We start from the raw sequence: 26,153 nt of genomic DNA, 5'->3' as shown, positions 1-26,153 counted from the left end.
AGCTTGTCTAACTATCTTAGCTGGCATACCTGCTGGCAAGGTTGGTAGACTTGAGAAAAGCATGCAATAACTAAATGTACTGAATAAGACTCACATTCCTTTCAATCTTCTACCCAGATTTTAGCATTGATGCAGAAAAGCATATTTAGTTTCTTTAAAAAAATACAGACAGCTCAAGAGGTATGCTTAGCTATGCAGAACAATATACATATAAATATAAAATATAGAATTAAGCATAGCACTTATGGCTCTAGATTGTAGGAAAAAGCTGTTTCGGATTTGTATAAAATGCAAAAGGCCATCCTCATGTACTTTGTGACCCCTCAAATTTTTGGGGTGCGTGATGTCCCTGGGTAAGAGAGTCTCTGGACTTTATGCCTTCCTCCCAAATCTGTCTTAAAGGCCCATTATGTTAGTAAACAAAAAAACTTGACCTACTTATAACATGATCAATACCGTGGTGAAATTGATAACGCTAGCTACCAACTGCACTACTGGTTCAGCTGTACCACTGGTCATCAACTTTGGTAAAAAAAAAAAAAATGTAAATTGCACCTAGTGAATGCCCAAAAATGCGTTCATGAAATGATCCAGACTCGCAAACAATAACTGTCTGAGACATTGCTCATTATATGACATTATAATAAAACAGTCTATATGCAAATAATAACTGAATCATAGCATGGTCGATTGCACGGAGTCCCCTTATGGCTCAGTTATTCTGTCTGGATAATTTTATAAACATTTACAAAATGTTGCCAACGCCTGACCCCGACAATCAGAAGCAGACACTACATTGAACTGTCGGAACCTCTTATAATCATTTGACTATATGGGAGGGGCTCCATACCAACATAAAGGATAGCGGGTGCTGGGAAGAGATTCGGCACATAACATCTCTTCTACATCTGTGAAAATGCCGTTGGAATTGTATCTTGATCTGCACTCTCAGCCATGTCGCTCTGTGTTCATTTTTGCAAAGAAAACAAACATTCCGTTTGATTTCAAGTTTGTCGATCTGGCTACAGGTAGGCTACTGCGAGATATTTGGAATGTGATTTATAACGTTTATATTGAATATATAGTATGTATGTTGACGACTTCTACACAACAGAGTTTTGGTGTGTATAAAATATGTTCAAATATAGTGAAATTCTATTCGAGGTAAATCAAAAAATAGATTATTTTGAAGCAAGCATTTTAGTAAATATGGGCCTACTGCAAATACAGTTAGGAAATAGCCTAGCCTATTATGAAAATGAAAGTTAGATTTTATATGTAGGCCATAAACTTCTAGGTGAAAACAATCAATTGCAAACTTTGAACATGTTACATAATGACCTTGTTTGTTTATTCAGAAGGTAATATCTAACTGGACCCAATAACTAGATAGAAGTCATGAAACATGAAAGACATACTGTATATGGAAACGTTTTTTCACCATAGATAATCATCATGCTATATGTGTAAATTTATTATAACAACAAAAGAACTATATTTTCTTAAAAGTAATATTGGATAAATCAGTATCACAATTGTTTTGCTCCTCAGGCCAGCAGTATGGGGAAGACTTTGGTAAGATCAGTGTGGTGAGAAAGGTTCCAGTCATGAGAGATGGAGACTTCATTCTTACAGAGAGGTAAAGTAGCCTACAGTAATCTACACAGAGAGACTTCCCACTGGGCACACACTGGTTGAATAAACATTTCAATGAAATTACTTTGAACCAACGTGGAATAGACGTTGAATTGATGTCTGCCTACTGGGTTACATGTCGACTCTACTTAGGTTTCTAGGGAGTTCCTTAAATGAATTGTATATCTCTCCTTATTTTTAGTGTTGCCATCCTGAAGTATCTGGCTGAAAAATTTGGCACCTCAGATTCAGACCACTGGTACCCAGCAGACCTGCAAAAGCGAGCCCGGGTCAACGAGTACCTGTCCTGGCAACACGCAGCCATGCGAGCCCATGGCTCAAAGGTGTTCTGGTTCAGGGTAAGATATAAACATCCAATATGTCCTGTAAGTGGAACTGCACTAAAAGCCTAAAAGCCTAAAAGGGTTCTTAGGCTGTCCCCATAGGAGGACCCTTTGAAGAACCCTTTTTGGTTCCAGGTAGAACCCTTTTGGTTTCAGGTTTGGTTCCGTTCCACAGAGGGTTCTACCTAGAACCAAAAAGGGTTCTCCTATGAGGACAGCCCAAGAACCCTTTCGGAAGCTTTTTTTCTAAGTGTGGACCTTGGCTGGTTATTGAACCATTTGTACACAAATCATTTCTTGTGTAATAACTTAGTTAATGATTGAAGGAAATCATTAGCGTTGATCATTTAAGTCTATGGCATTGGTGAATAGACATTTTATCACTGGATTATTTTATTTAAATGTAGACTCAGCGACATGACTCAGGTGCATAAAGTAAACAGCATAGTGGGTCAATTTCCGGAATAGCTAAGAGCATTGAAGCGCGAGGCTCAACTTCTTCGTTGTTTTGGTGCCCTGGCTACCACACTGTGAACAGTGTTGCAACTTGCTAATTTCAATATCTCCGGTGCTGCTCGTGGCAACTTCATTTTGCTCAGTCTACCTTTAAACCATATTGAATAAGTATGGGTATAGACACAAGTGAAATGTAAAAAATATTTACATATTTTCAGGCAATAGTTCCCATCATAACTGGTTCAGACGTCCCTAAGGAGAAAATGGACTCCGCTATGGAGGACCTGACACTGTCTCTGAAGGTGTTTGAGGAGAAGTTCCTGGACAACAGACCCTTCATCATTGGGGAAAAGATCTCACTAGCAGACCTGGTGGCAATAGTAGAGATCATGCAGGTAACATTAAATTTGTAAAAAGTGAAAGGGTAGGGAAGAGTGAGTTGTGCATGATTTTGAAGCTATTGTGTGAGGGATTCTCTCACTAACTGTTGTAAATGTCCCTCCCAATGTCTTTGGTTGCAGATTTGCGCTGTACTTTCCCTGAAATGATATGGGTTTTCCTGTGTGTGCATGTTTTTCAGCCAGTTGGCACTGGTCTGGATTTGTTTGAGAACAGGCCCACTCTCAGTGCCTGGAAAGACAGGGTAAAAAAGGAGCTTGGCGAGGCTCTCTTTGACGAAGCTCACAAGACCATCATGGATGTGGCCAGCCTGCCTCAAACCTTTGAGAACAATGGAATGCTGGAATTTCTCAAGCCAAAGATACAGAAGATGTTCAACTAACTCATGATGAGAACATTTTGACCACCAAATATTGTGTGACAATGCTTTTAATTTTTGTCTTAATTTTTGTATATCTTTGCACCTTTTATTAGCAACCTGAACTCAAGTTTAGACATAACATACTAAACGCACATCTGATACTCCAATTAGTATGATATGTTATATTTCGTATTGTATGTATTAATTTGTGGAACTCCATCAACCATTTTGTGTGATATGTTACAAGTTACAATCCGTATGATATGTTACGGATTGCAATTCATACAATATGTTACAAACTTGCAAATCGTATGATATGTTACGAATTCCAATTTGTTGTGGCTAACGTTAGCTAGGTGGTTAACGTTAACTAGGCTAGGGGTTAGGGGTTAAGGTTAGTGTTAAGGGAAGGGTTAGCTAACATGCTAAGTAGTTGCAAAGTAGCTAAAAAGTAGTAAGTTGTTGCAAAGTTGCTAATTATCTAAAATGCTAAAGTTGTACATGATGAGATTCAGAACACACAACCTTTGGGTTGCTAGACGTTACCGTTATACGCCCATCCAGCCACCCTGACTAACCACCCTACTTTTTGCCTTAAGTAACCATCTGTCTTATGTTACCATACCAAATATAACATATCATACTAATTTGAGAGTCTCGGATTTACATTTACTATGTTACGTCTAGTCTATGAGACCAAGTTGTTATTAGAATAAACACTTAATTTCTTGATAATAAATAAAATAAAATCTAAATGTGTCTTTTTCCAATTTTTTCGAATGATTTTTAATTCTTAAAAGATATTAAACAATAGAATGTAAAGTACTATTTGGTGAGAGATGCAAAGGTTCTGCAGTCCAAAACCTGAAAGAAAATTCTTTAAACTCTTCCCATTTTTCCAAAAAGGTTTAGTTCTAAAAAGAAAATGCCCAATTAACAATAGAATGTAAAGTACTATTTTATGAGATATGCAAAAGTCCAAAACCTGAAAGAACATTCTTCAAACTCTTCCCATTTCATTTACAGTGCCTAGTGAAAGTCTACACATCCCTTGCACAGTTTTCACCTTTTGCTGCCTTAATAAAATGATGTAGATCTAAAAAAGGGGAAAAAAATGATTTTAGTGGATTTTTTCCCTGCTTATCTACCCAACTTGCTTCACATTAACAAAGTGACATTTATAGAAAATGTTCTTAGTTAATAAAAATATTAAAGAAAGATGTCTTGCATAAGATTGCATATGTCTTCACACTCCAGAGTTAATATCTGGTGCAAGCGCCTTTGGCAGAAATTACAGCTGTGAATCATTTTGAATAAGATTCTACCAAATCTGCACAACTCTGCACAATTCTATCCATTGTTTTTGTTAAAATTGCTCCAGCTCAGTAAATTTGGTTGGGAATCATTGATGGACAGCCATAATCAAACTTTGCCTCTGATTGTCAAGCAGATTCAAGTCAGGACTGCTACTGGTCAACTCAGGAACACTCAGCACCATGCTGGTGTGTCTTTGGCATTAACATTTGTGTAATTGTCCCTCTGAAAAATAAAACTGACATTGAAATAGTGTAGACTTTCACTTGGCAATGTACATAAAGCCACACTCCTTCATTTGTGCAAATCATCATTAAGAAAATACATAAAAAATATAACAAGACAAATAAAGCCAATACATGCACTGCTACTTAAAAGTAAAATACTATGAAACCCAGTACACCTAAGCATAAAAAGCCAACAACAGCAGTAGCAAAAAGGGATTTTACAACAAAATAATTAGCACTTGCTTGTAATATCTGGCAATGACAAACATTAAGTATATTGTGACATAATACACTGTCCTGAAGAACTGAAAAGGAGACAATGTATTAAAAGCATATCAAGCTGCCCCAGTTTCTCCACTCAGGCTTTTGCTTGATGGGTTTGATGCCTTGGTACTGCAGAAAAGAGCCAAGAGTTTCTCCCTCAGGTTCTTATTGGAGATAGTCAAGAGAACGCCTGATGCTATGCAATAGAAGGAGTAACCCAGCAGGAGTGAGTTAATGCTAATGTCAGAGCCATATAGTTTAGAGAGATAGAACAGGGAGATGGTGGTCAGAGTGGTTATGTAGACGCCCACCAGGGCCACAGTAAGCTTGCACACCAGCAGGTAGGAGTCAGCACTCTGAACATCGGTCTTGTTCTTTCTCATCTCCAGCGTGTGTTTGCAGAGATGGACCACCAGTCTGATGGAGGAGGGAACCATCACCATCACAGGTAACGGAGCCAGGTAGCAGATGAAGACTAGTACATAAAGGTTCATGTTGATCCAAGTGGGGAATAGAGGTGTCTTAATCACGCAGGTGGTGTTCTTTGTCACAGGTGTTATGTATGACTCGTTACGGTAATTAAGGGAGAAGAAGGGGGAAAACATCACACATGAGTTCAGGAAGGTCACTGCAAGAGCCACGTTGATGATCGGTGAGATGTTTGTCTTGATCTTAGCGAACAGCTCAGAGGTGAAGTTGACCACCTTCACACAATAGAGGACACTCAGCCAGGCGATGGACCAGAAGCTCAAACAGCTGCTGCTCAGCCACACATACAACATGGCACAGAAGAACATGGGTAGATCATCCCAACACAACACCCCACGCCATGTAGTGACTACGATGCCAAAGGTGGAGAGGTGCAGGAAAACATTGCCCAGGGAGATAGTGGAGATGATCAGTCCCACAGTCTGGACACCACCAGCCTTCCACTGCTGGAACATGGTTGTTATCAAGTTGAAGGTGTTCCATAGCACTCCAATAATGACCAGGACAGCTATACCATACAGCTGGACTTCATGTTGTCCAAAACCCATAGTTATAACCAGAGGAGAACGAATTCCTCTTTGTTATGAAGCAGAGTATTATCCACATAACATTTTATAGAGAAAATGAGTATTCCTATGCAAATCTGTTTCTGTGAGTAATGACTCTCTGAGATAATGTAAATGAGGGACAATGCTGATTGATGGTAGGGCATGGCCATTCCACAGCAGAATTTGAAAACACAAATTAGCCATGAGGAAGACAAGTCACGTTATTCATGACCATTTTGCTTTTATGAAAAGCATGCATGAAGTATACATTGACTAGAATGTAGACTATTACTGGATTTGCAATGCTATAACCAGACACAGATTAAATTGAAGATGGAGGGAGGGAGTAGCGATGCAAGATAGTGAATACATGTATCATCTCAACCACTCTCATTGTCCCTACTGAGGATAAACATGACATTTTACTTACTGTCTGCCTTGCCACTGTCCATCAAGCCATGGTTTTTGTTTACAGACCAGACAGTCATTTACTTACAAGCGTCTTCTGGGGCTGGTTTTACATTTTTAAACCATGGAAATTATATGTATTTTATTTTCCTTTGCCTGATGACGCTGGACGTATTTCCTTATTCAAATCCATTATGTATTTCATTTGTACAAATTAGCTTATTCAAAATGAAGTTTTGTGCTTTTCATCCTGTTTCAATGTCATGTAATTCACAATGCAAATGTTTTTGAGCCCATAGTCTCTTTTCTCCAGATTTTATATTTTTCTGAGGCATAATTGCACAAGCAATTTTAATGTCACACATTAACAAAAACGAAATATATTGAACTACAGTGAAACTAAAGCTAGTATGTGACACAATTATATAGTCCTCCTTTTCAAGCTCCTGTGGTGGCCAAATACATCCAATTCCTTTCCATACTAATTATTTACTGCACCAAATCAGGAAACTTGTTTGGCACAACTTTCCCCCAAAGAAACTGTCACTCATACTGCATAAAAAAACATCACGCCTACTGTAACCTATATCATATCTGGAGTAGGATGCAGTGCACATCTTCACAATCAAGTTAAGTGGTCAGGATACAGCCATGCCCAGATACAATGACTTCCTTCATAGGGATATGTGACCCTTTGATTTGCAAATACTGATAGTGACAGAAATCTTCATTTAATCTAATTTATCGGTATACCCCATGGCAGGCCAACTTCATATGTTAGTCTTTAATTCATATGAATGCATTCCTGTAATTTTCATGTAATACATTTCAAAGTAGCAAATAACATAAAACAATAGACAAACGCTACTTTGTTCCAGCTTTGGCTGCACAACAGGGATACATGCATAATGCCATACAACAACGATGACTGGACCAGTCTTGAATTTCACAGACGTAGAATATTGTTTGGTCAATGGAACTGAAACAGCTCCAAGCAGATGTACATGTGATCACTGACCCACACAGGAAGGAGAAGAACCAGTATGAGTCAGAAGAAAGAGATTCACTCTCTCAGACAATATCCAAAATGCCTTGTAAACTGCTAAATATATGTGAGTATGAAACACATAAACTGGTCCGAATACAAAGTGTAAGGCTGGGATCGCTGAAATGGGCATTTAACGGAGTCATACTGATGTTCATCTGGTGAGTATTCTGCAGAATGATTCAGTTTGCGGTAATAACGGTAGCAGACAAGGAACGCCCACGCATCTTGATCAAGAATGTGTGCATGAAAATAAAGTATGAATGTTACTATAGATAACGAATACATTCTGAAATAATGATTTATTACTTTTATCAATTGTATTAACAATTTATTTTTATGTGTTTACCATCCATCTTCTAGCCATACCAATAATATTTCAAAATTAATGTTATTATAGATAATGAATACATTCTAAAATAATGATGTATTACTTTTATCAATTGTATTTACTATTTAGATTTTTTTATTTACCATCCAACTTTTGTAGCCATACCAATAGTATTTAAAATCTATCAGGGACACATAAAAGTAATTTACTCCAATTTGCAACATTCTATAATAAAATACTGTTTTACATTGTAGCATTGTAATGTTCTGGAACAAGGAGTACCAAGAACACGACTATGTGGTCAGCTCTGTTACTGCTAAGGTCAAGGGAGTGGCCATGACCAGCTTGCCAGATGTTGGTGATATAGTATGGGATGTTGTAGATTACAGTGGGCCATCACAGGTGTGTGTGTGCGTTCATACGTGTGTGTTTTACGAATATTCTTGTTCTATTGTCGTATATTATACACATATTATATTTGTATTATACATGCATATATTTGTACATTGGTTCTGACTTTCTATACATTTGTTGGACTTTCTGTTTAAGGGAAAGAATTCATTTTTCGTGGTGACCAATGTCATTGTTACAAAAAATCAAAGGCAAGGAAAATGCCCTGAGGTAGAGTGCCAGTAGGACGTCCCTACCCAATTCCTGTAAATTATAATGTCTTATATCACTTCTATTAACCACACTATTTGATGACTAGAACCAACTCATCTCCCAGGAGTCTTTGTATTACAGGTCCCTCCTTACGGAAAAGTGTGTTGGACAGACAAGGACTGCGTGAAGGGGTTCTGGGATCAGAACAGCCACGGTACAACTACAGCTGTCTACAACTTTTCTCCTGATCATTCTCCTCTGTTTGTGTCATCTCTATCTGGTTAGACCATTAGTTCTTGCAAGGAGGGGAGGAATTTGTCCCTGATGTGTAGAGGTTTCAGATGGTCAGCTCTGTTCTCTATGTCTTTACTGTAGGCAGATACATTCTGGTTATGTAAGGGTTACACAGTAGTAGTAAACATGTAGACACATGATAATAGAAAATCTAAGACAATTTTTGTTATTATTTGTCATGTGAACCATATAATAGTTCAAATTGAACTCATTCTAAATTCCACATTTTGCTTTCCTTTCAGGGGTTCAGACAGGTGCATGTGTGAAGTTTGATGTAACACAGAAAACATGTGAGGTGTCTACATGGTGCCCCATAGAGACCAAGAAAAAGCCCCCCAAGTAAATAAGCTCACTATTATTTGTATTCTCATTATCAGTATGTGTGCCTGCCTTCCCCCTCTCATCATGTTCAGTGTGATTTGACTTGCAGTCTCTGCAGAGTTTAGTTACTCAGTAAATCAAGTCATCTTCACTTCTACATAGACCACTGCCTGACAGCTATATTTATACTTTAGTTCCTCTAATGTGGAGGAAGCTCACCACATTACTGCTGCATGAGTGTATAGTCAAATATGATGAGGAACATTGTTTCAAAGTAGTTTCACAACAACTTTGGAATGAAAATGAAGGGCTCTATTCAATTGTGGAAGTTCAGCTTTGCAGCGTGATTGAAATTTAAATGCAATGTTCCCGTTTTAGCAGAGACTGCGTTCACGGTAAACGCTGCATGTCGGCTCAACCTGAAATTACCTTTACATTTCTATCACGGAATCTGTAACACTTCAGCTTTAAAGACTGAATAGAGCCCTAAACCATCAGCTGTAAAAACATATTTTTTTCACAACTATGCTTCAATAGTGCAATTGATGACTGCTCTGACATCTAGGCCTGCTCTCTTGGCATCAGCTGAGAACTTCACAGTCCTCATCAAGAACAACATCAGATTCCCAAACTTTAACTTCATTAGGTGAGACTGCCCAATTGAATGTGAATAGATTTTTATTTTTAGCTTGCACACCACAGTTAAGTATATTATATATATTATATTCAGAGTAACCTTCACCACCCCACCTTTACATACTCAAAGGGTCACAAAAAACAGAATTACATGAATTCAGAAACAGATGGAAAACAAGCACCGTCTTTACATTCAGCTGATCTTACTAATGTGTGCTTGTCTCACAGAAGGAACATCCTCCCTGAGATGACGGACAGCTACCTGAAGCACTGCCAATTTAACAGGCGTACAGACCCCTGGTGCCCCATCTTCCGCCTCGGGGACATTGTGTTGGAGGCCAGAGAGAACTTCTCAGAGATGGCAGTTGAGGTGGGCTGCTCTGTTAGAGGGAATTTCTCAAATAACCACAAACTTACCCTATGACTCTCAATTATGTATGTATGTAACTGATGTCTGCATCTATTTGGCATTGCACATACTAGCAGTTCATAACGTTGGACATATTTGATTACTTAATGAATTACAGAATGAAATCCCCTTAATTACTTCAGATGTGAGAGGGTTTACATGATTGTCAGGTAAGGTTGATCTTAAACAAGTTGAGTAGATCATCTTCACCATGCTCTCTCACCAAAGGGTGGCGTCATTGGGATTCAAATTAACTGGGATTGTAATCTGGACGGGTTCTTGCGGAACTGTCTGCCCAAATACTCCTTCCGCCGGCTGGATGAGAAGGAGAGCAACAGAACTCTGTACCCTGGTCTCAACTTCAGGTAATTGTGACTGGTCTTGTTCTTTAGGCCGAATGTCATAGACCATACATGGCCAGTTGACCCATTTCAAATGAGATTATGGAAAGCTGTCAATCTATGCTGGAATAGGCATTTGTAATTGTAGATATCGGTGCATCCAGATATTACAGTGTAACATAGTTTTTTTTACAGTTTTATAACTACATGTGTTGGCAGGTTTGCCAGATATCAGACAGAGAAAGGTGTTGGGGAGAGAACCCTGTTTAAAGCGTTTGGGATCAGGTTTGATGTCATGGTGTTTGGAAAGGTTTGTATGACTCATTAAGTCTTATCATTCAAACCTGCAATAATGATGATGGTAATCTTATGAATGAGCATATATTATTCTAATGAAGCATGAATCAGAATAATACAAATGGTCATTTATCATGTGTGTTCTTTTAAAGGCAGGAAAATTCAGCATAATCCAACTGATCATCTATATTGGATCAACTCTATCCTATTATGCACTGGTGAGCTTTATTCAGATGTTTTTATTCAACTTTTTTTGAAATTCAACATTTAAACAGGCAAAGATGCCTACATTGACTGTGACTTTCCCCAGACCACTTTATTCATTGACTGGCTCATTGGGACCAGCTGCTTCTCTAAAGAAGCCAGACAGAACTACTCAGAGAAAAAGGTTGAATCTGTTCAGGACAGACAACAGGTAGGAGTGGGATGGCATTCCCCACTGGGGATTATACATGCCCTCAAATCCACAGCAACATTTGCATTCCCATTGACTGAATGTTGGATGTAAATGTGTGGTGAGACGCTGAACAATGGCACTATTCTTCTTCTGTGTTCCAGTGCATTCTCTGTGTCTCGTTTGTGGACGATAACCATATAAGAGTGGTGAAAAGATCACATAGAAAAAGTTTACAACAAGTGAAGCCCATGTCCGTTCACCCATTCAAGGTTAGCATAATTGTGTTTTCCCAAATGTAGTGCCATTCTCACCCCCAGATACAGTAGATACTCCCTTTTACAGTGAGGGAAAAAAGTATTTGATCCCCTGCTGATTTTGTACGTTTGCCCACTGACAAAGAAATGATCAGTCTATAATTTTAATGGTAGCTTTATTTGAACAGTGAGAGACAGAATAACAACAACAAAAAATCCAGAAAAAACGCATGTCAAAAATGTTATAAATTGATTTGCATTTTAATGAGGGAAATAAGTATTTGACCCCTCTGCAAAACATAACTTAGTGGCAAAGGGTGGCAAAACCCTTGTTGGCAATCAGAGGTCAGACGTTTCTTGTAGTTGACCACCAGGTTTGCAGATCTTCTCCAAGTCATTAAGGTTTCGAGGCTGACGTTTGGCAACTCGAACCTTTAGCTCCCTCCACAGATTTTCTATGGGATTAAGGTGTGGAGACTGGCTAGGCAACTCCAGGACCTTAATGTGCTTCTTCTTGAGCCACTCCTTTGTTGCCTTGGCCATGTGTTTTGGGTCATTGTCATGCTGGAATACCCATCCACGACCCATTTTCAATGCCCTGGCTGAGGGAAGGAGGTTCTCACCCAAGATTTGACGGTACATGGCCCCGTCCATCATCCCTTTGATGCGGTGAAGTTGTCCTGTCCCCTTAGCAGAAAAACACCCCCAAAGCATAATGTTTCCACCTCCATGTTTGACGGTGGGGATGGTGTTCTTGGGGTCATAGGCAGCATTCCTCCTCCTCCAAACACGGCGAGTTGAGTTGATGCCAAAGAGCTCCATTTTGGTCTCATCTGACCACAACACTTTCACCCAGTTGTCCTCTGAATCATTCAGATGTTCATTGGCAAACTTCAGACGGGCATGTATATGTGCTTTCTTGAGCAGGGAGACCTTGCGGGCGCTGCAGGATTTCTGTCCTTCACGGCGTAGTGTATTACCAATTGTTTTCTTGGTGACTATGGTCCCAGCTGCCTTGAGATCATTGACAAGATCCTCCCGTATAGTTCTGGGCTGATTCCTCACTGTTCTCATGATCATTGCAACTCCACGAGGTGAGATCTTGCATGGAGCCCCAGGCAGAGGGAGATTGACAGTTCTTTTGTGTTTCTTCCATTTGCGAATAATCGCACCAACTGTTGTCACCTTCTCACCAAGCTGCTTGGCGATGGTCTTGTAGCCCATTCCAGCCTTGTGTAGGTCTACAATCTTGTCCCTGACATCCTTGGAGAGCTCTTTAGTCTTGGCCATGGTGGAGAGTTTGGAATCTGATTGATTGATTGCTTCTGTGGACAGGTGTCTTTTATACAGGTAACAAGCTGAGATTAGGAGCACTCCCTTTAAGAGTGTGCTCCTAATCTCAGCTCGTTACCTGTGTAAAAGACACCTGGGAGCCAGAAATCTTTCTGATTGAGAGGGGGGTCAAATACTTATTTCCCTCATTAAAATGCAAATCAATTTATAACATTTTTGACATGCGTTTTTCAAGATTTTGTTGTTGTTATTCTGTCTCTCACTGTTCAAATAAACCTACCATTAAAATTTTAGACTGACCATTTCTGGGCAAACGTACAAAATCAGCAGGGGATCAAATACTTTTTTCCCTCACTGTAAGCTCACTTTATGTTACCCTTCTCTTGTCTTTTACACAGTTACTAAGCAAGGTAAACTATTGTATATAAGTACATATGACTACTGTAATATGTATGTATTGCACTCTTGTTGTCAGGACGACATAAGGCACCTGAGTGCCATGGCTGGTGTATTGCAGAAAGGGCACATCGTAGACAAGCAGCCCCAGGCTCTCTCTCGGCCCAGCCGTCCAGCCTGGTGTATGTGTGGCTGCTGCCTCCCCTCCACCCCTCCCCAGGAGCAGCTGTGCTGCAGGATGAGCAGAGGTCGCTGCATCACCACCTCTTCCCTGTTTGAACAGCTGGTGCTGAGTCGGCCCTTGCTGGAGGCAGTGTTGCTGTACAGAGAACCCCTTTGTGAGCTGACCGAGGGGGAGCAGTGGACCACCGCCCTGCGTCACTGCGCCTACATTCAGTATATCACCTGGAGAATTGGGGCCCCACCCAGAGAAAGCCTCCCTGTCATACCCAGTTGTAGTGTGTGGAGAATCAGAGAGGAATACTCCAGCCAAGATGGAGAGTACACTGGCATGAGACCCAGCAGAACTACTTCTCCCCAGTCCAGCCCTAACACAAAGCTTTAGGGAAGAGGGAGAGTCAGTGTTCTAGAAAGCAGTGTTCTACATAGAAGCTCCATCAGAGACTGGTCCTCATCATGTAGCAGCTGTATCATGCATTTGTACTGGTGTATTTATCTAATCTTCCATTCTGCATTAAGGTTAACATTTTCAACTTGATCATTATCCTCGCCTGTAGATATTGTGTTTATCCATCCCACTGTCTAGAGACCCTGAATGATGAAGAGGGCTCCCAAGTGGCGCAGCGGTCTAAGGCACTGCATCTCAGTGCTAGAGGCGTCACTACAGACCCTGGTTTTAATCCAGGCTGTATCACAATCGGCCGTGATTGGGAGTCCCATAGGGCGGCGCACAATTGGTCCAGCGTCTTCGGGTTTGGCCGGGGTAGGCCGTCATTGTGAATAATTTGTTCTTAACTGACTTGCCTAGTTAAATTAAAGGTACAATACATTTAAAAAAATGTATTTAAAATAAAAAATATTGCGGAAGATCCATTATCTTAGATGACAATGAACTGGAGCTAACTGGAGAAGGGAATTGTGTTATCATTTTGTTGACTGTCTGCAGACATGTAACCTATTTCAATTATTTTTTATATTGAACAGATCTTTTTTACCATGTGCAATAAATGTAATTTGGAAAATATTGTTGACTTGATGATAATGTAATTTCACATCTTCTCCAGTTCTTGTGTGCATAAAATAGTACATACGGTTTCTATGGATCCATTGTAGTCGATGTACAGTAGTTTTATTATGCCTCTAATCAGATGAGTTAGATTTGTGAAATGAGCCAGGGTCAGTTTCAGTAGAGATTTTAGCATGTAAATCTAGGTGTCACAAGCGTCAGAATGAGTAGACCAAGGTGCAGCGTGGAATATGTTCATCTTGTAGTTTAATGCGAAAGAATGAAGACTTTACAAATTAAACAAAAATGACAGCAGACAGTTCCGTCAGGTACTTACAACTAAACGGAAAAACAACTACCCACAAAAAACAAAGGAAAAACAGGCTGCCTAAGTATGGCTTCCAATCAGAGACAACGATAGACACGTGCCTCTGATTGGAAACCATACCCGGCCAAAACATAGAACACCAGACATAGAATGCCCACCCACCTATCACACCCTGGCCTAGCTAAACAGAGAAAACACAGCTCTCCTAGGTCAGAGCGTGACACTAGGTGGGGCAACAACCAAAAAATTATGTGGGATGCATGCCAGCAAAGCCACTACAAAACACTAAACAATACATTAATTGCACTATAACGGTGACAAACGGTGCCCACAAACTGGCCTACATACAGTGCCTTGCGAAAGTATTCGGCCCCCTTGAACTTTTCGACCTTTTGCCACATTTCAGGCTTCAAACATAAAGATATAAAACTGTATTTTTTTGTGAAGAATCAACAACAAGTGGGACACAATTATGAAGTGGAACGAAATTTATTGGATATTTCAAACTTTTTTAACAAATAAAAAACTGAAATATTGGCCGTGCAAAATTATTCAGCCCCTTTACTTTCAGTGCAGCAAACTCTCTCCAGAAGTTCAGTGAGGATCTCTGAATGATCCAATGTTGACCTAAATGACTAATGATGATAAATAGAATCCACCTGTGTGTAATCAAGTCTCCGTATAAATGCACCTGCTCTGTGATAGTCTCAGAGGTCCGTTTAAAGCGCAGAGAGCATCATGAAGAACAAGGAACACACCAGGCAGGTCCGAGATACTGTTGTGGAGAAGTTTAAAGCCGGATTTGGATACAAAAAGATTTCCCAAGCTTTAAACATCCCAAGGAGCACTGTGCAAACGATAATATTAAAATGGAAGGAGTATCAGACCACTGCAAATCTACAAAGACCTGGCCGTCCCTCTAAACTTTCAGCTCATACAAGGAGAAGACTGATCAGAGATGCAGCCAAGAGGCCCATGATCACTCTGGATGAACTGCAGAGATCTACAGCTGAGGTGGGAGACTCTGTCCATAGGACAACAATCAGTTGTATACTGCACAAATCTGGCCTTTATGGAAGAGTGGCAAGAAGAAAGCCATTTCTTAAAGATATCCATAAAAAGTGTCGTTTAAAGTTTGCCACTAGCCACCTGGGAGACACACCAAACATGTGGAAGAAGGTGCTCTGGTCAGATGAAACCAAAATCAAACTTTTTGGCAACAATGCAAAACGTTATGTTTGGCGTAAAAGCAACACAGCTCATCACCCTGAACACACCATCCCCACTGTCAAACATGGTGGTGGCAGCATCATGGTTTGGGCCTGCTTTTCTTCAGCAGGGGCAGGGAAGATGGTTAAAATTGATGGGAAGATGGATGGAGCCAAATACAGGACCATTCTGGAAGAAAACCTGATGGAGTCTGCAAAAGACCTGAGACTGGGACGGAGATTTGTCTTCCAACAAGACAATGATCCAAAACATAAAGCAAAATCTACAATGGAATGGTTCACAAATAAACATATCCAGGTGTTAGAATGGCCAAGTCAAAGTCCAGACCTGAATCCAATCGAGAATCTGTGGAAAGAACTGAAAACTGCTGTTCACAAACGCTCTCCATCCAACCTCACTGAGCTCGAGCTGTTTTGCAAGGAGGAATGGGCAAAAATGTCAGTCTCTCGATGTGCAAAACTGATAGAGACATACCCCAAGCGACTTACAGCTGTAATCGCAGCAAAAGGTGGCGCTACAAAGTATTAACTTAAGGGGGCTGAATAATTTTGCACGGCCAATTTTACAGTTTTTTATTTGTTAAAAAAGTTTGAAATATCCAATAAATTTCGTTCCACTTCATAATTGTGTCCCACTTGTTGTTGATTCTTCACAAAAAATTACAGTTTTATATCTTTATGTTTGAAGCCTGAAATGTGGCAAAAGGTCGAAAAGTTCAAGGGGGCCGAATACTTTCGCAAGGCACTGTAGAGCTGTCTCAACAGCAGAGTCCCAACAGCAGTCCCAACACCTTACCACTGCTACACCTGGCTATCAGGGGAGCCTAGTCCGGCAATGAAACAGTTCATTCAGCTTCATTTACTGCCTTTTTAAAAAACATAGCTGATATGGCTGACTTACTTAAACAAATGTGGTTTCTACTGACAATTGAGATGTACAAACTATGGCATAAGGGGACGACAATCGGATAAGAGGCAATCCGTAATTTCAATAAAGACATTGAGCGAGCTAGGACGGACGTTGTCAATATAATTATTTGCTCAGCACTTTTGAAAGGTACAGCGACAGAATTCAGAACATGGGCCGTTCTTACAGTATTTTCCCTGTACACCAAGTCAGAACCATAAGATAAATAACGGGGCATATAAGCTGACAATGAAAGCTCTTACAATATTTGATGATTACATTTCTCTAAAAACAGGCTATAGGCTAATTAAGAGGGGAAAAGGGAGCAAATTATTAGCGTGAGGCACATGGGCTACTAACAACTTACTAAACAACATATGCTTAGTAACGTTATTACTTTCTTAGCTACAGTATACATATCTCCCTGGCATATTACATCATTTATGCAGCAGAATACAATACATTTTTGGACTTCAAAACCACTCGTTGATATTTGCGATTTCTAACTTGTTGTGTAATGTTTATGTCCAATGGCCGATGAGCACCGATAAGTTTTATCTATAATTTCTCTTCATTATTTATCTTTATCTTTCAAGGATTAAAAAGGATTTGCCAGTAGATTGTCAACTTGACTCATGATGATGACTGCTAGCTAAGATTTTGAAAGTATGATGTTGACATGATCAGTCCAATCAAAGCTACTGCACAAATAATGCGATTTGACGTCATTTTATCTGTGGCCAATGACCTTGAGTCTTCTTGGATGGGCACTTCTAATGTCAGCAGCCAAAGGGCTAGAATGTTTGAGGACTCCCCTTACACTTCACGGTGACGTAGTTTCCCCACAAGTGACAGAACACTGAGCCAATCCCGGCGCAACACTCCGTATTTTCTGCTGGCTTGCCCCACCACCACAGAAAGCACTGAGCTAGGCTGAAACACCTACATTTTGGAGCTGCCTTACTCAAGAAAACAAAAAGAGACCATGTTTGTATGCAGCTTTCTTAACTCAATGATAAACTCAGCAAAACAAGAAATGTCCTCTCACTGTCAACTGCGTTTATCTTCAGCAAACTTAACATGTGTAAATATTTGTATGAACATAACAAGATTCAACAACTGAGACATAAACTGAATAAGTTCCACAGACATGTGACTAACAGAAATGGAATAATGTGTCCCTGAACAAAGGGGGAGGTCAAAATCAAAAGTAACAGTCAATATTTGGTGTGGCCACCAGCTGCATTAAATACTGCAGTGCATCTCCTCCTCATGGACTGCAACAGATTTGCCAGTTCTTGTTGTGAGATGTTACCCCACTCTTCCACCAAGGCACCTGCAAGTTCCCAGACATTTCTAGGGGGAATGGCCCAAGCCCTCACCCTCCGATCCAACAGGTCCCAGACGTGCTCAATGGGATTGAGATCCGGGCTCTTCGCTGGCCTTGGCAGAACACTGACATTCCTGTCTTGCAGGAAATCACGCACAGAATGAGCAGTATGGCTGGTAGTATTGTCATGCTGGAGAGTCATGTCAGGATGAGCCTGCAGGAAGGGTACCACATGAGGGAGGAGGATGTCTTCCCTGTAACGCTCAGCGTTGAGATTGCCTGCAATGACAACAAGCTCAGTCCGATGATGCTGTGACACACCGCCCCAGACCATGACGGACCCTCCACCTCCAAATCGATCCCGCTCCAGAGTACAGGCCTCGGTGTAACGCTCATTCCTTCAAAGATAAATGCGAATCCGACCATCACCCCTGGTGAGACAAAACCGCGACTCGTCAATGAAGAGCACTTTTTGCCAGTCCTGTCTGGTCTAGCGACGATGGGTTTGTGCCCATAGGCGACGTTGTTGCCGGTGATGTCTGGTGAGCACATGCCTTACAACAGGCCTACAAGCCCTCAGTCCAGCCTCTCTCAGCCTATTGCGGACAGTCTGAGCACCGATGGAGGGATTGTGCGTTCCTGGTGTAACTCGGGCAGTTGTTGTTGCCATCCTGTACCTGTCCCGCAGGTGTGATGTTCAGATGTACTGATCCTGCACAGGTGTTGTTACACGTGGTCTACCACTGCGAGGACGATCAGCTTTCCGTCCTGTCTCCCTGTAGCGCTGTCTTAGGCGTCTCACAGTACGGAAATTGCAATTTATTGCCCTGGCCACATCTGCAGTCCTCATGCCTCCTTGCAGCATGCCTAAGGCACATTCATGCAGATGAGCAGGGACCCTGGGCAACCTTCTTTTGGTGTTTTTCAGAGTCAGTAGAAAGGCCTCTTTAGTGTCCTAAGTTTTCATAACTGTGACCTTAATTGCCTACCACCTGTAAGCTGTTAGTGTCTTAACGACCGTTCCACAGGTACATCATTGTTTATGCTTTATTGAACAAGAATGGGAAACAGTGTTTAAACCCTTTACAATGAAGATCTGTGAAGTTATTTGGATTTTTATGAATTATCTTTGAAAGACAGGGTCATGAAAAAGGGACATTTTATTTTGCTGAGTTTATAGTATATATATATTTTTTACATTGTTTGCAAACTGGTGTATGAGACGTATTAATGCCAAAATAACTTGCAAAACAGTTAAGCCCCCAAAAGAAATGTATGACCACTGGTCAGTTGTAGTTTTCATACTAGCCATGAAGATGATTTTACTATTATCTCAGCAGGCTGTGAGTGTGAGGCCTGTTTACCTCTTGTATCACTCCCATTGCTAGTTTGCTACAGTATATCCATAACTCAGAAGACGGGCTGCTGTAGCTGTCAGAGCTGCTTGTCAGAGCTGCCTCTGCTGTTTGTTTGATTATGAAACATTAGGAATTATTGTGGCTAAGAGCAAAGTGGTGGGAGCTGTCTTTAGATTAATCCAGTTTCTGGTCATCTTTTATGTGTTCGGGTAAATTGGGGCTTCAATAATTCAGTTTCTATTACAAAGCCATCTATATTAAGTCATAGTGGATGATGTGTGATTGTATCACTCTACACTTGTTTCTTCTTGTGTCGTGTCTAACCTGTTATACTGCAGGTATGTCTGTACGGTGCAAAAGTCTTACCAGGAGACAGACTCAGTGATCAGCTCTGTCACCACCTAGGTGAAGGGCACTGCCTTCCCCAACATCGCTGATCTGGGTGCCCGTGTGTGGGATTTGTGTGATTACATCCCCGCTCAGGTAGCATCATATACTCAATACACCTCATCTACAGTGTATCACCTTTTGGTCAGTTTCAGTTCAAATTGTATTTAACTGTTTTTATATTTGCGTATAAGGGGATTTGTTTGAGGAAAATGTGATCTTTGTCTGGCAGACTAACATGATCGTCACCCCCAATCAAACTCAACTGAGCTGTTCAAAGGTACGTTTCTGATTTCTTGTAACGCCCTGGCCATAGAGAGGGGTTTTTTGTTCTTTATTTTGGTTAGGCCAGGGTGTTACATTGGGTGGGCGTTCTATGTTCATTTTTCTATGTTGGCTGGTTTCTTTGCTTTGGCTGTGTGTGGCTCCCAATCAGGCACAGCTGTAGTTCGTTGTTGCTGATTGGGAGTCACACATAAGTAGCCTGTTTTTCCTTTGGGTTTTGTGGGTGATTGTATTCTGTTAGTGTGTTTTCCTGACAGGACTGTTTTGCTGTCGTCTTTGGTTTATTTTTGTAAAGTGTTCTCTTTTTCAATTAAATTGCTAAGATGAACATATCCTCCGCTGCACCTTGGTCTAATTCTGACCACGGCCGTTACATTTCTTCTTTAAAATATACTGAAAAGTATAATAGGCTATATTGTGAAACGTTATGTTATTGTTTGAATTGAACACTACTAAAAATATATTGTAAAATGTATAATGAGACTGTAGTTACACATTAATACATTTACTTATACAACCTTTTTTTCAATTGTAGTCAAAAAGGTATTTGAATGTTAGTGAAATGTGATCCTGTATCTTCTTAAGCTCCCAAACCAATACACCATTTGCATGTCAGACAGTGACTGCACAGATGGATCCAGTGATGTCCGTGGCAACGGTAAACCTCCATGTCTTGCTGATGAATCCTTGTAGAATTGTTAACAAGGGCAGCAACCAGCAAAGAGATGGCTGAAATATTCATTCAGAGTGTCATAAGTAAATACATATCTACTGCTCCAGAGAAATGTGTCCTAAAATTCATTAACATTTTCTGAATCATCCTGCAATATATTTGAATAACTATATAGCAATGTCTCTAATCATATTACTCTCTTCAAAGGTATGCAGACAGGGCTATGCGTAAACTACTCAGACACTGTCAATACCTGTGAGATGCTATCTTGGGGTCCTCTTGAAATAGACACTAAACTACCTGAGTAAATAAGAATACATTACAGTGCATTCGGAAAGTATTCAGACCCATTGACTTTTTCCACATTTTGTTACGTTACAGCCTTATTCTAAAATGGATAAAATAGGTTTTTTTCCGTCATCAATCTACACACAATACCTCAAAATGACAATGAAAAACAACAGAGATATCACACTTTACTCAATTAGTTGATGCACGTTTGGCAGTGATTACAGCTTCTAGTCTTGGGTGACGCTATAAGCTTGGCACAACTGTATTTGGGGAGTTTCTCCCATTCTTCTCTAAAGATCCTCTCAAGCTCTGTCAGGTTGGATGGGGAGCGTTGCTGCACAGCTATTTTCAGGTCTCTCCAGAGATGTTCAATCAGGTTCAAGTCCGGGCTCTGGCTGGGCCACTCAAGGACATTCAGAGACTTGTCCCGAAGCCACTCCTGTGTTGTCTTGGCTGTGTGCTTAGGGTCGTTGTCCTGTTGGAAGGTGAACCTTCACCCCAGTCTGAGGTCCTGAACGCTCTGGCTCATGTTTTCATCAAGGATCTCTCTATACTTTGCTCTGTTCATCTTTCCCTTGATCCTGACTAGTCTCCCAGTCCCTGTCGCTGAAAAACATCCCCACAGCATGATGCTGCCACCACCATGCTTCACCGTAGTGATGGTGCCAGGTTTCCTCCAGACGTGATGCTTGACATTCAGGCCAAAGAGTTCAATCTTGTTCCTCAAGGTCTGACAGTCCTTTAGGTGCCTTTTGGAAAACTCCAAGCAGGCTGTCATGAGCCTTTTACTAAGGAGCGGCTTCCGTCTGGCCAGTCTACCATAAAGGCCTGATGGGTGGAGTGCTGCAGAGATGGTTGTCCTTCTGTAAGGTTCTCCCATCTCCACAGAGGAACTCTGGAGCTCTGTTAGAGTGACCATCGGGTTCTTGCTCACCTCCCTGACCAAGGCCCTTCTCCCCTGATTGCTCAGTTTGGCGGCTAGCTCTAGAGTCTTGGTGCTTCCAAACTTCTTCCATTTAAGAATGATGGAGGCCACTGTGTTCTTGGGGACCATCAGTGCTGCAGAAATGTTTTGGTACCTTTCCCCAGATCTGTACCTAGACACAATTCTGTCTCGGAGCTCTACGGAAAATTATTTCGACCTCGTGGCTTGGTTTTTGCTCTGACATGCACTGTCAACTGTGGGATTTTATATAGACAGGTGTGTGCCTTTCCAAATAATGTTCAATTGAATTTACCACAGGTGGACTCCAATCAAGTTGTAGAAACATCTCAAGGATGGCCAATGGAAACAGGATGCACTGGAGCTCAATTTCGAGGGTCTGAATACTTCTGTAAATAAGGTATTTCTGTTTTAATTCTAAAAACCTGTTTTTGCTTTGTCATTATGGGTTAGTGTGTGTAGATTGCTGAGAATTGTATTTATTTAATCCATTTTAGAATAAGGACGTAACGTAACAAAATGTGGAAAAAGTCAAGGGGTCTGAATACTTTCCAAAGGCACTGTATGTTTGTGTTGCACTCAAGTGAAACATGTAGGAATAAAGGCAGGGCACCTGCTTAAGAGTTCTATTTTATTCTGCAGAATACCCCATATTTTCTCCATTAGTCTCTTGCAGAATAAACATTTTGGCTGATGTTAACCCTTCATATCTGAAGCAATGTGATTTCAATCGCACATCAGACCCCAACTGTCCCATCTTCTGCTTCAAAGACATGGTCACTGAAACTGAGGAGGACATTCAGACCATGGCTATCAGGGTATAACATGTAGCCACTCACTTTCTTTTCTCAGGTCCCATTTAGATTTGACTCTGCATAAGCCCATACTAGATATTCCTGAAGTTATTCTCAGCAGTTATGACGTGTTTGGTTTGTGTCACAATTTAATAAGGGCTTCATCCATGCCCATCAGGCTATAGGCTATTTGGGCAATAGTGTAACTCTGTGGTGTATATACACTAAGTATCCCAAACATTAGGGACACCTTCCTAACATTGAGTTGCACCCCCACAACAGTCTCAATTCATCGGGGTATGGACTATCCAAAGTGTCAAAAGTGTTCCTCAGGGATGTAGGCCTATATTGACTCCAATGCTTCGTACAGTTGTGTCAAGTTGGCTGGATGTCCTTTGGGTGGTGGACCATCCTTCATACACACAAGAAACTGTTGCGCATGAAAAACCCAGCATTATTGCAGTTCTTCACACAAACCGATGCGCCTGGCCTGGCACCTACTACCATATCCCATTCAAAGGCACTTAAATATTTTGTCTTGCCTATTCACCCTCTGAATGACACACATACACAATCCTTCTTTAACCTGTCTCCTCCCATTCATCTATACTGATTGAAGTGGATTTAACAAGTGACATCAATAAGGGATCATAGCTTTCACCTGGTCAGTCTTTCATAGAAAGAGGTGTTCTTAATGTCTTGTATATTCTGTGTAAAATTCGCTAAATAGCTGAATTTTGAAATTAGACTATATCATGGTTATGTTGTTAAGGGTGGCATTCTTGGGATTGTGATTGACTGGAGCTGGGACCTGTGGCCCTAAGTACTCTTTCCGCAGGCTGGACATAAAAATTCTGAGAACAATGTACATTTGAAGTCAGAAGTTTACATACACCTTAGCCAAATACATTTAAACTCAGTTTTTCACAATTCCTGACATTTAATCCTAGTAAACATTCCCTGTCTTAGGTCAGTTAGAATCACCACATTATTTTAAGAATGTGAAATGTCAGAATAATAGTAGAGAGAATGATTTATTTCAGCTTTTATTTCTTTCATCACATTCCCAGTGGGTCAGAAGTTTCCATACACTCAATTAGTATTTGTAAGCATTGCCTTTAAATCGTTTAACTTAAGTCAAACGTTTCGGGTAGCCTTCCACAAGCTTCCCACAATAAGTTGGGTGAATTTTGGTCCATTCCTCCTGACACAGTTTGTGAAACTAAGTCAGGTTTGTAGGCCTCCTTGGTCGGACACGCTTTTTCAGTTCTGCACACAAATCTTCTATAGGATTGAGGTCAGGGCTTTGTGATGGCCACTCCAATACCATGACTTTGTTGTCCTTAAGCCATTTTGTCACAACTTTTGAAGTATGCTTGGGGTCATTGTCCATTTGGAAGACCCATTTGCGACCAAGCTTTAACTTCCTGACTGATGTCTTGAGATGTTGCTTCAATATATCCACATCATTTTCTTACCTCATGATGCGATCTATTTTGTGAAGTGCACCAGTCCCTCCTGCAGCAAAGTACCCCCACAACATGATGCTGCCACCCCTGTGCTTCACGATTGGGATGGTGTTCTTCGGCTTGCAAGCATCCCCCTTTTTCCTCCAAACATAACGATGGTCATTATGGCCAAACAGTTCTATTTTTGATTCATCAGACCAGAGGACATTTCTCCAAAAAGTACAATCATTGTCTCCATGTGTAGTTGCAAACCGTAGTCTGGCTTTTTAATGGCGGTTTTATAGCAGTGGCTTCTTCCTTGCTGAGTGGCTTTTCAGATCATGTCGATATAGGACTAGTTTTACTGTGGATATAGATACTTTTGTACCCGTTTCCTCCAGCATCTTCAAAAAATCCTTTGTTGTTGTTCTGGGATTGATTTGCAATCAAAGTACGTTCCAAAGTACGTTCATCTCTAGGAGGCAAAACACGTCTCCTTCCTGAGCAGTATGATGGCTGCGTGGTCCAATGGTGTTTATACTTGCATACAATTGTTTGTATAGATGAACGTGGTGCCTTCAGGCGTTTGGAAATTGCTCCCAAGGATGAACCAGACATGTGGAAGTCCACAATTTTTTTTCTGAGGTCTTGGCTGATTTATTTTGATTTTCCCATGATGTCAAGCAAAGAGGCACTGAGTTTGAAGGTAGGCCTTGAAATACATCCACAGGTACACCTCCAATTGACTCAAATTATGTCAATTAGCCTATTAGAAGCTTCTAAAGCCAAGACATCATTTTCTGGAATTTTCCAAGCTGTTTAAAGGTACAGTCAACTTAGTGTATGTAAACTTCTGACCCACTGGAATTGTGATACAGTGAATTGTAAGTGAAATAATCTTTCTGTAAATAATTGTTGGAAAAATTACTTGTGTCATGCACAAAGTAGATGTCCTAACCGACTTGCCAAAACTATAGTTTGTTAAGAAATTTGTGGAGTGGTTGAAAAACAAGTTAATGACTCCAACCTAAGTGTATGTAACTTCTGACTTCAACTGTAGCTCCTGAATACAACTTTAGGTGAGATCAATGAACATGTGGACACAATACTCTAAAGAGAATAAATGTAGCTTTTCAATAAGACTATGTTATTTCCACAGGTTTGCAAAGTACTACAGAACCGCTTATAATGTGTAAACAAGAACCTTGAAGCCATGCTCTTTTTGTCCAGACCTTTACCCACCTCCAATATCCAGCCCCTGCCACTAAACATCATGCATACACTCATATTTCCTTAACTTTTCAACTAAGCCTCTTCAGTGTACGACCTATCAAACTGCTCTGAAGTTTAGCCAGAATGCTTGCTTATATGTGCACTGCGGTCGACAGGCTTCCTGTTTAGATTAAGACATGAGATATGGCTCAGAAGACAAACCATAATCCAGGAATGAGAAATGCGTTGTACTCCGAATTGTCCCTTTACCTCAACTGTTATACCGATAAGATTGAACGACTGCTAGTTACAGAAAACTGCCCTTTTCGTCCTAATTCTAGGTAGCAGAAGCAAGAGCAGACATTTTGGAATGGTAGTGTCAGCCAATCAGCTCCTTTGTTGTTCAACGGAACATTCCATAACAACGCCAATGGCTACTGCTAGCTAGCATGAGAACAAAAACAGCAGTTTACTTAAACTAGCAGTCGTTCAATCTCCTCAATGTTACAGTTGGGATAATGGGACAATTCGGCGTACAACTAATTTCTCATCCCTACATTGAGGTATATTTCCCGAGCCATATCTTGCACCGGCTCCACTGTGTTTTAATCTAAACAGGAAACCTGTTCGACCCCAGTGCAGCTGTAAGCAAGCGTAGGGTCGGAATCTATTATGGCTACTCTAAAGTTATTTGCTACCTGATAACAAGGAACAGATAAA

General features: G+C 40.7%; 3 protein-coding genes across 3 annotated transcripts; 2 read left to right on the top strand and 1 right to left on the bottom strand.

Annotated features, from left to right (window-relative positions):
- Positions 1-723: 723 nt before the first annotated feature.
- On the top strand, positions 724-3,950 carry gstt1a (glutathione S-transferase theta 1a). Its single transcript, XM_014171685.3, has 5 exons — positions 724-1,028; positions 1,552-1,639; positions 1,838-1,994; positions 2,654-2,830; positions 3,016-3,950. The coding sequence occupies exons 1-5, from the start codon at positions 917-919 to the stop codon at positions 3,214-3,216; spliced, it is 735 nt and encodes a 244-aa protein (XP_014027160.2). The 5' UTR covers positions 724-916; the 3' UTR covers positions 3,217-3,950.
- A 1,121-nt stretch (positions 3,951-5,071) lies between these two features.
- Positions 5,072-6,037, bottom strand: LOC106585307 (taste receptor type 2 member 4-like). The gene has a single exon (XM_014171404.2). The coding sequence runs from the start codon at positions 6,035-6,037 to the stop codon at positions 5,072-5,074; it is 966 nt and encodes a 321-aa protein (XP_014026879.2).
- A 1,425-nt stretch (positions 6,038-7,462) lies between these two features.
- LOC106585461 (P2X purinoceptor 4) lies at positions 7,463-14,266 on the top strand. The gene is made up of 13 exons (XM_014171686.3): positions 7,463-7,651; positions 8,076-8,223; positions 8,371-8,442; positions 8,566-8,638; positions 8,961-9,057; positions 9,605-9,685; positions 9,904-10,045; positions 10,313-10,449; positions 10,645-10,735; positions 10,875-10,940; positions 11,033-11,137; positions 11,281-11,388; positions 13,142-14,266. Exons 1-13 carry the CDS (start codon positions 7,533-7,535, stop codon positions 13,625-13,627), a joined length of 1,725 nt encoding a protein of 574 aa, XP_014027161.3. The 5' UTR covers positions 7,463-7,532; the 3' UTR covers positions 13,628-14,266.
- Positions 14,267-26,153: the final 11,887 nt, after the last annotated feature.

The sequence above is a fragment of the Salmo salar genome, chromosome 24 (assembly GCF_965601325.2).
Source record: "Salmo salar chromosome 24, fSalSal1, whole genome shotgun sequence".
In the NCBI taxonomy this organism is placed as follows: domain Eukaryota; kingdom Metazoa; phylum Chordata; class Actinopteri; order Salmoniformes; family Salmonidae; genus Salmo; species Salmo salar.
The sequence above is the reverse complement of the archived record's forward strand: the minus strand, read 5'-3'. Positions and strand labels throughout refer to the sequence as shown.

Coding starts and splice junctions, on each gene's coding strand:
- gstt1a (XM_014171685.3), top strand. CDS start 917: ATGCCGTTGGAATTGTATCTTGATCTGCACTCTCAGCCATGTCGCTCT. Junction 1,029..1,551: donor GTTTGTCGATCTGGCTACAG/GTAGGCTACTGC, acceptor TTTGCTCCTCAG/GCCAGCAGTATGGGGAAGAC. Junction 2,831..3,015: donor CAATAGTAGAGATCATGCAG/GTAACATTAAAT, acceptor CATGTTTTTCAG/CCAGTTGGCACTGGTCTGGA.
- LOC106585307 (XM_014171404.2), bottom strand. CDS start 6,037: ATGGGTTTTGGACAACATGAAGTCCAGCTGTATGGTATAGCTGTCCTG.
- LOC106585461 (XM_014171686.3), top strand. CDS start 7,533: ATGCCTTGTAAACTGCTAAATATATGTGAGTATGAAACACATAAACTG. Junction 8,639..8,960: donor CTGGGATCAGAACAGCCACG/GTACAACTACAG, acceptor CTTTCCTTTCAG/GGGTTCAGACAGGTGCATGT. Junction 10,736..10,874: donor ATGTCATGGTGTTTGGAAAG/GTTTGTATGACT, acceptor GTTCTTTTAAAG/GCAGGAAAATTCAGCATAAT.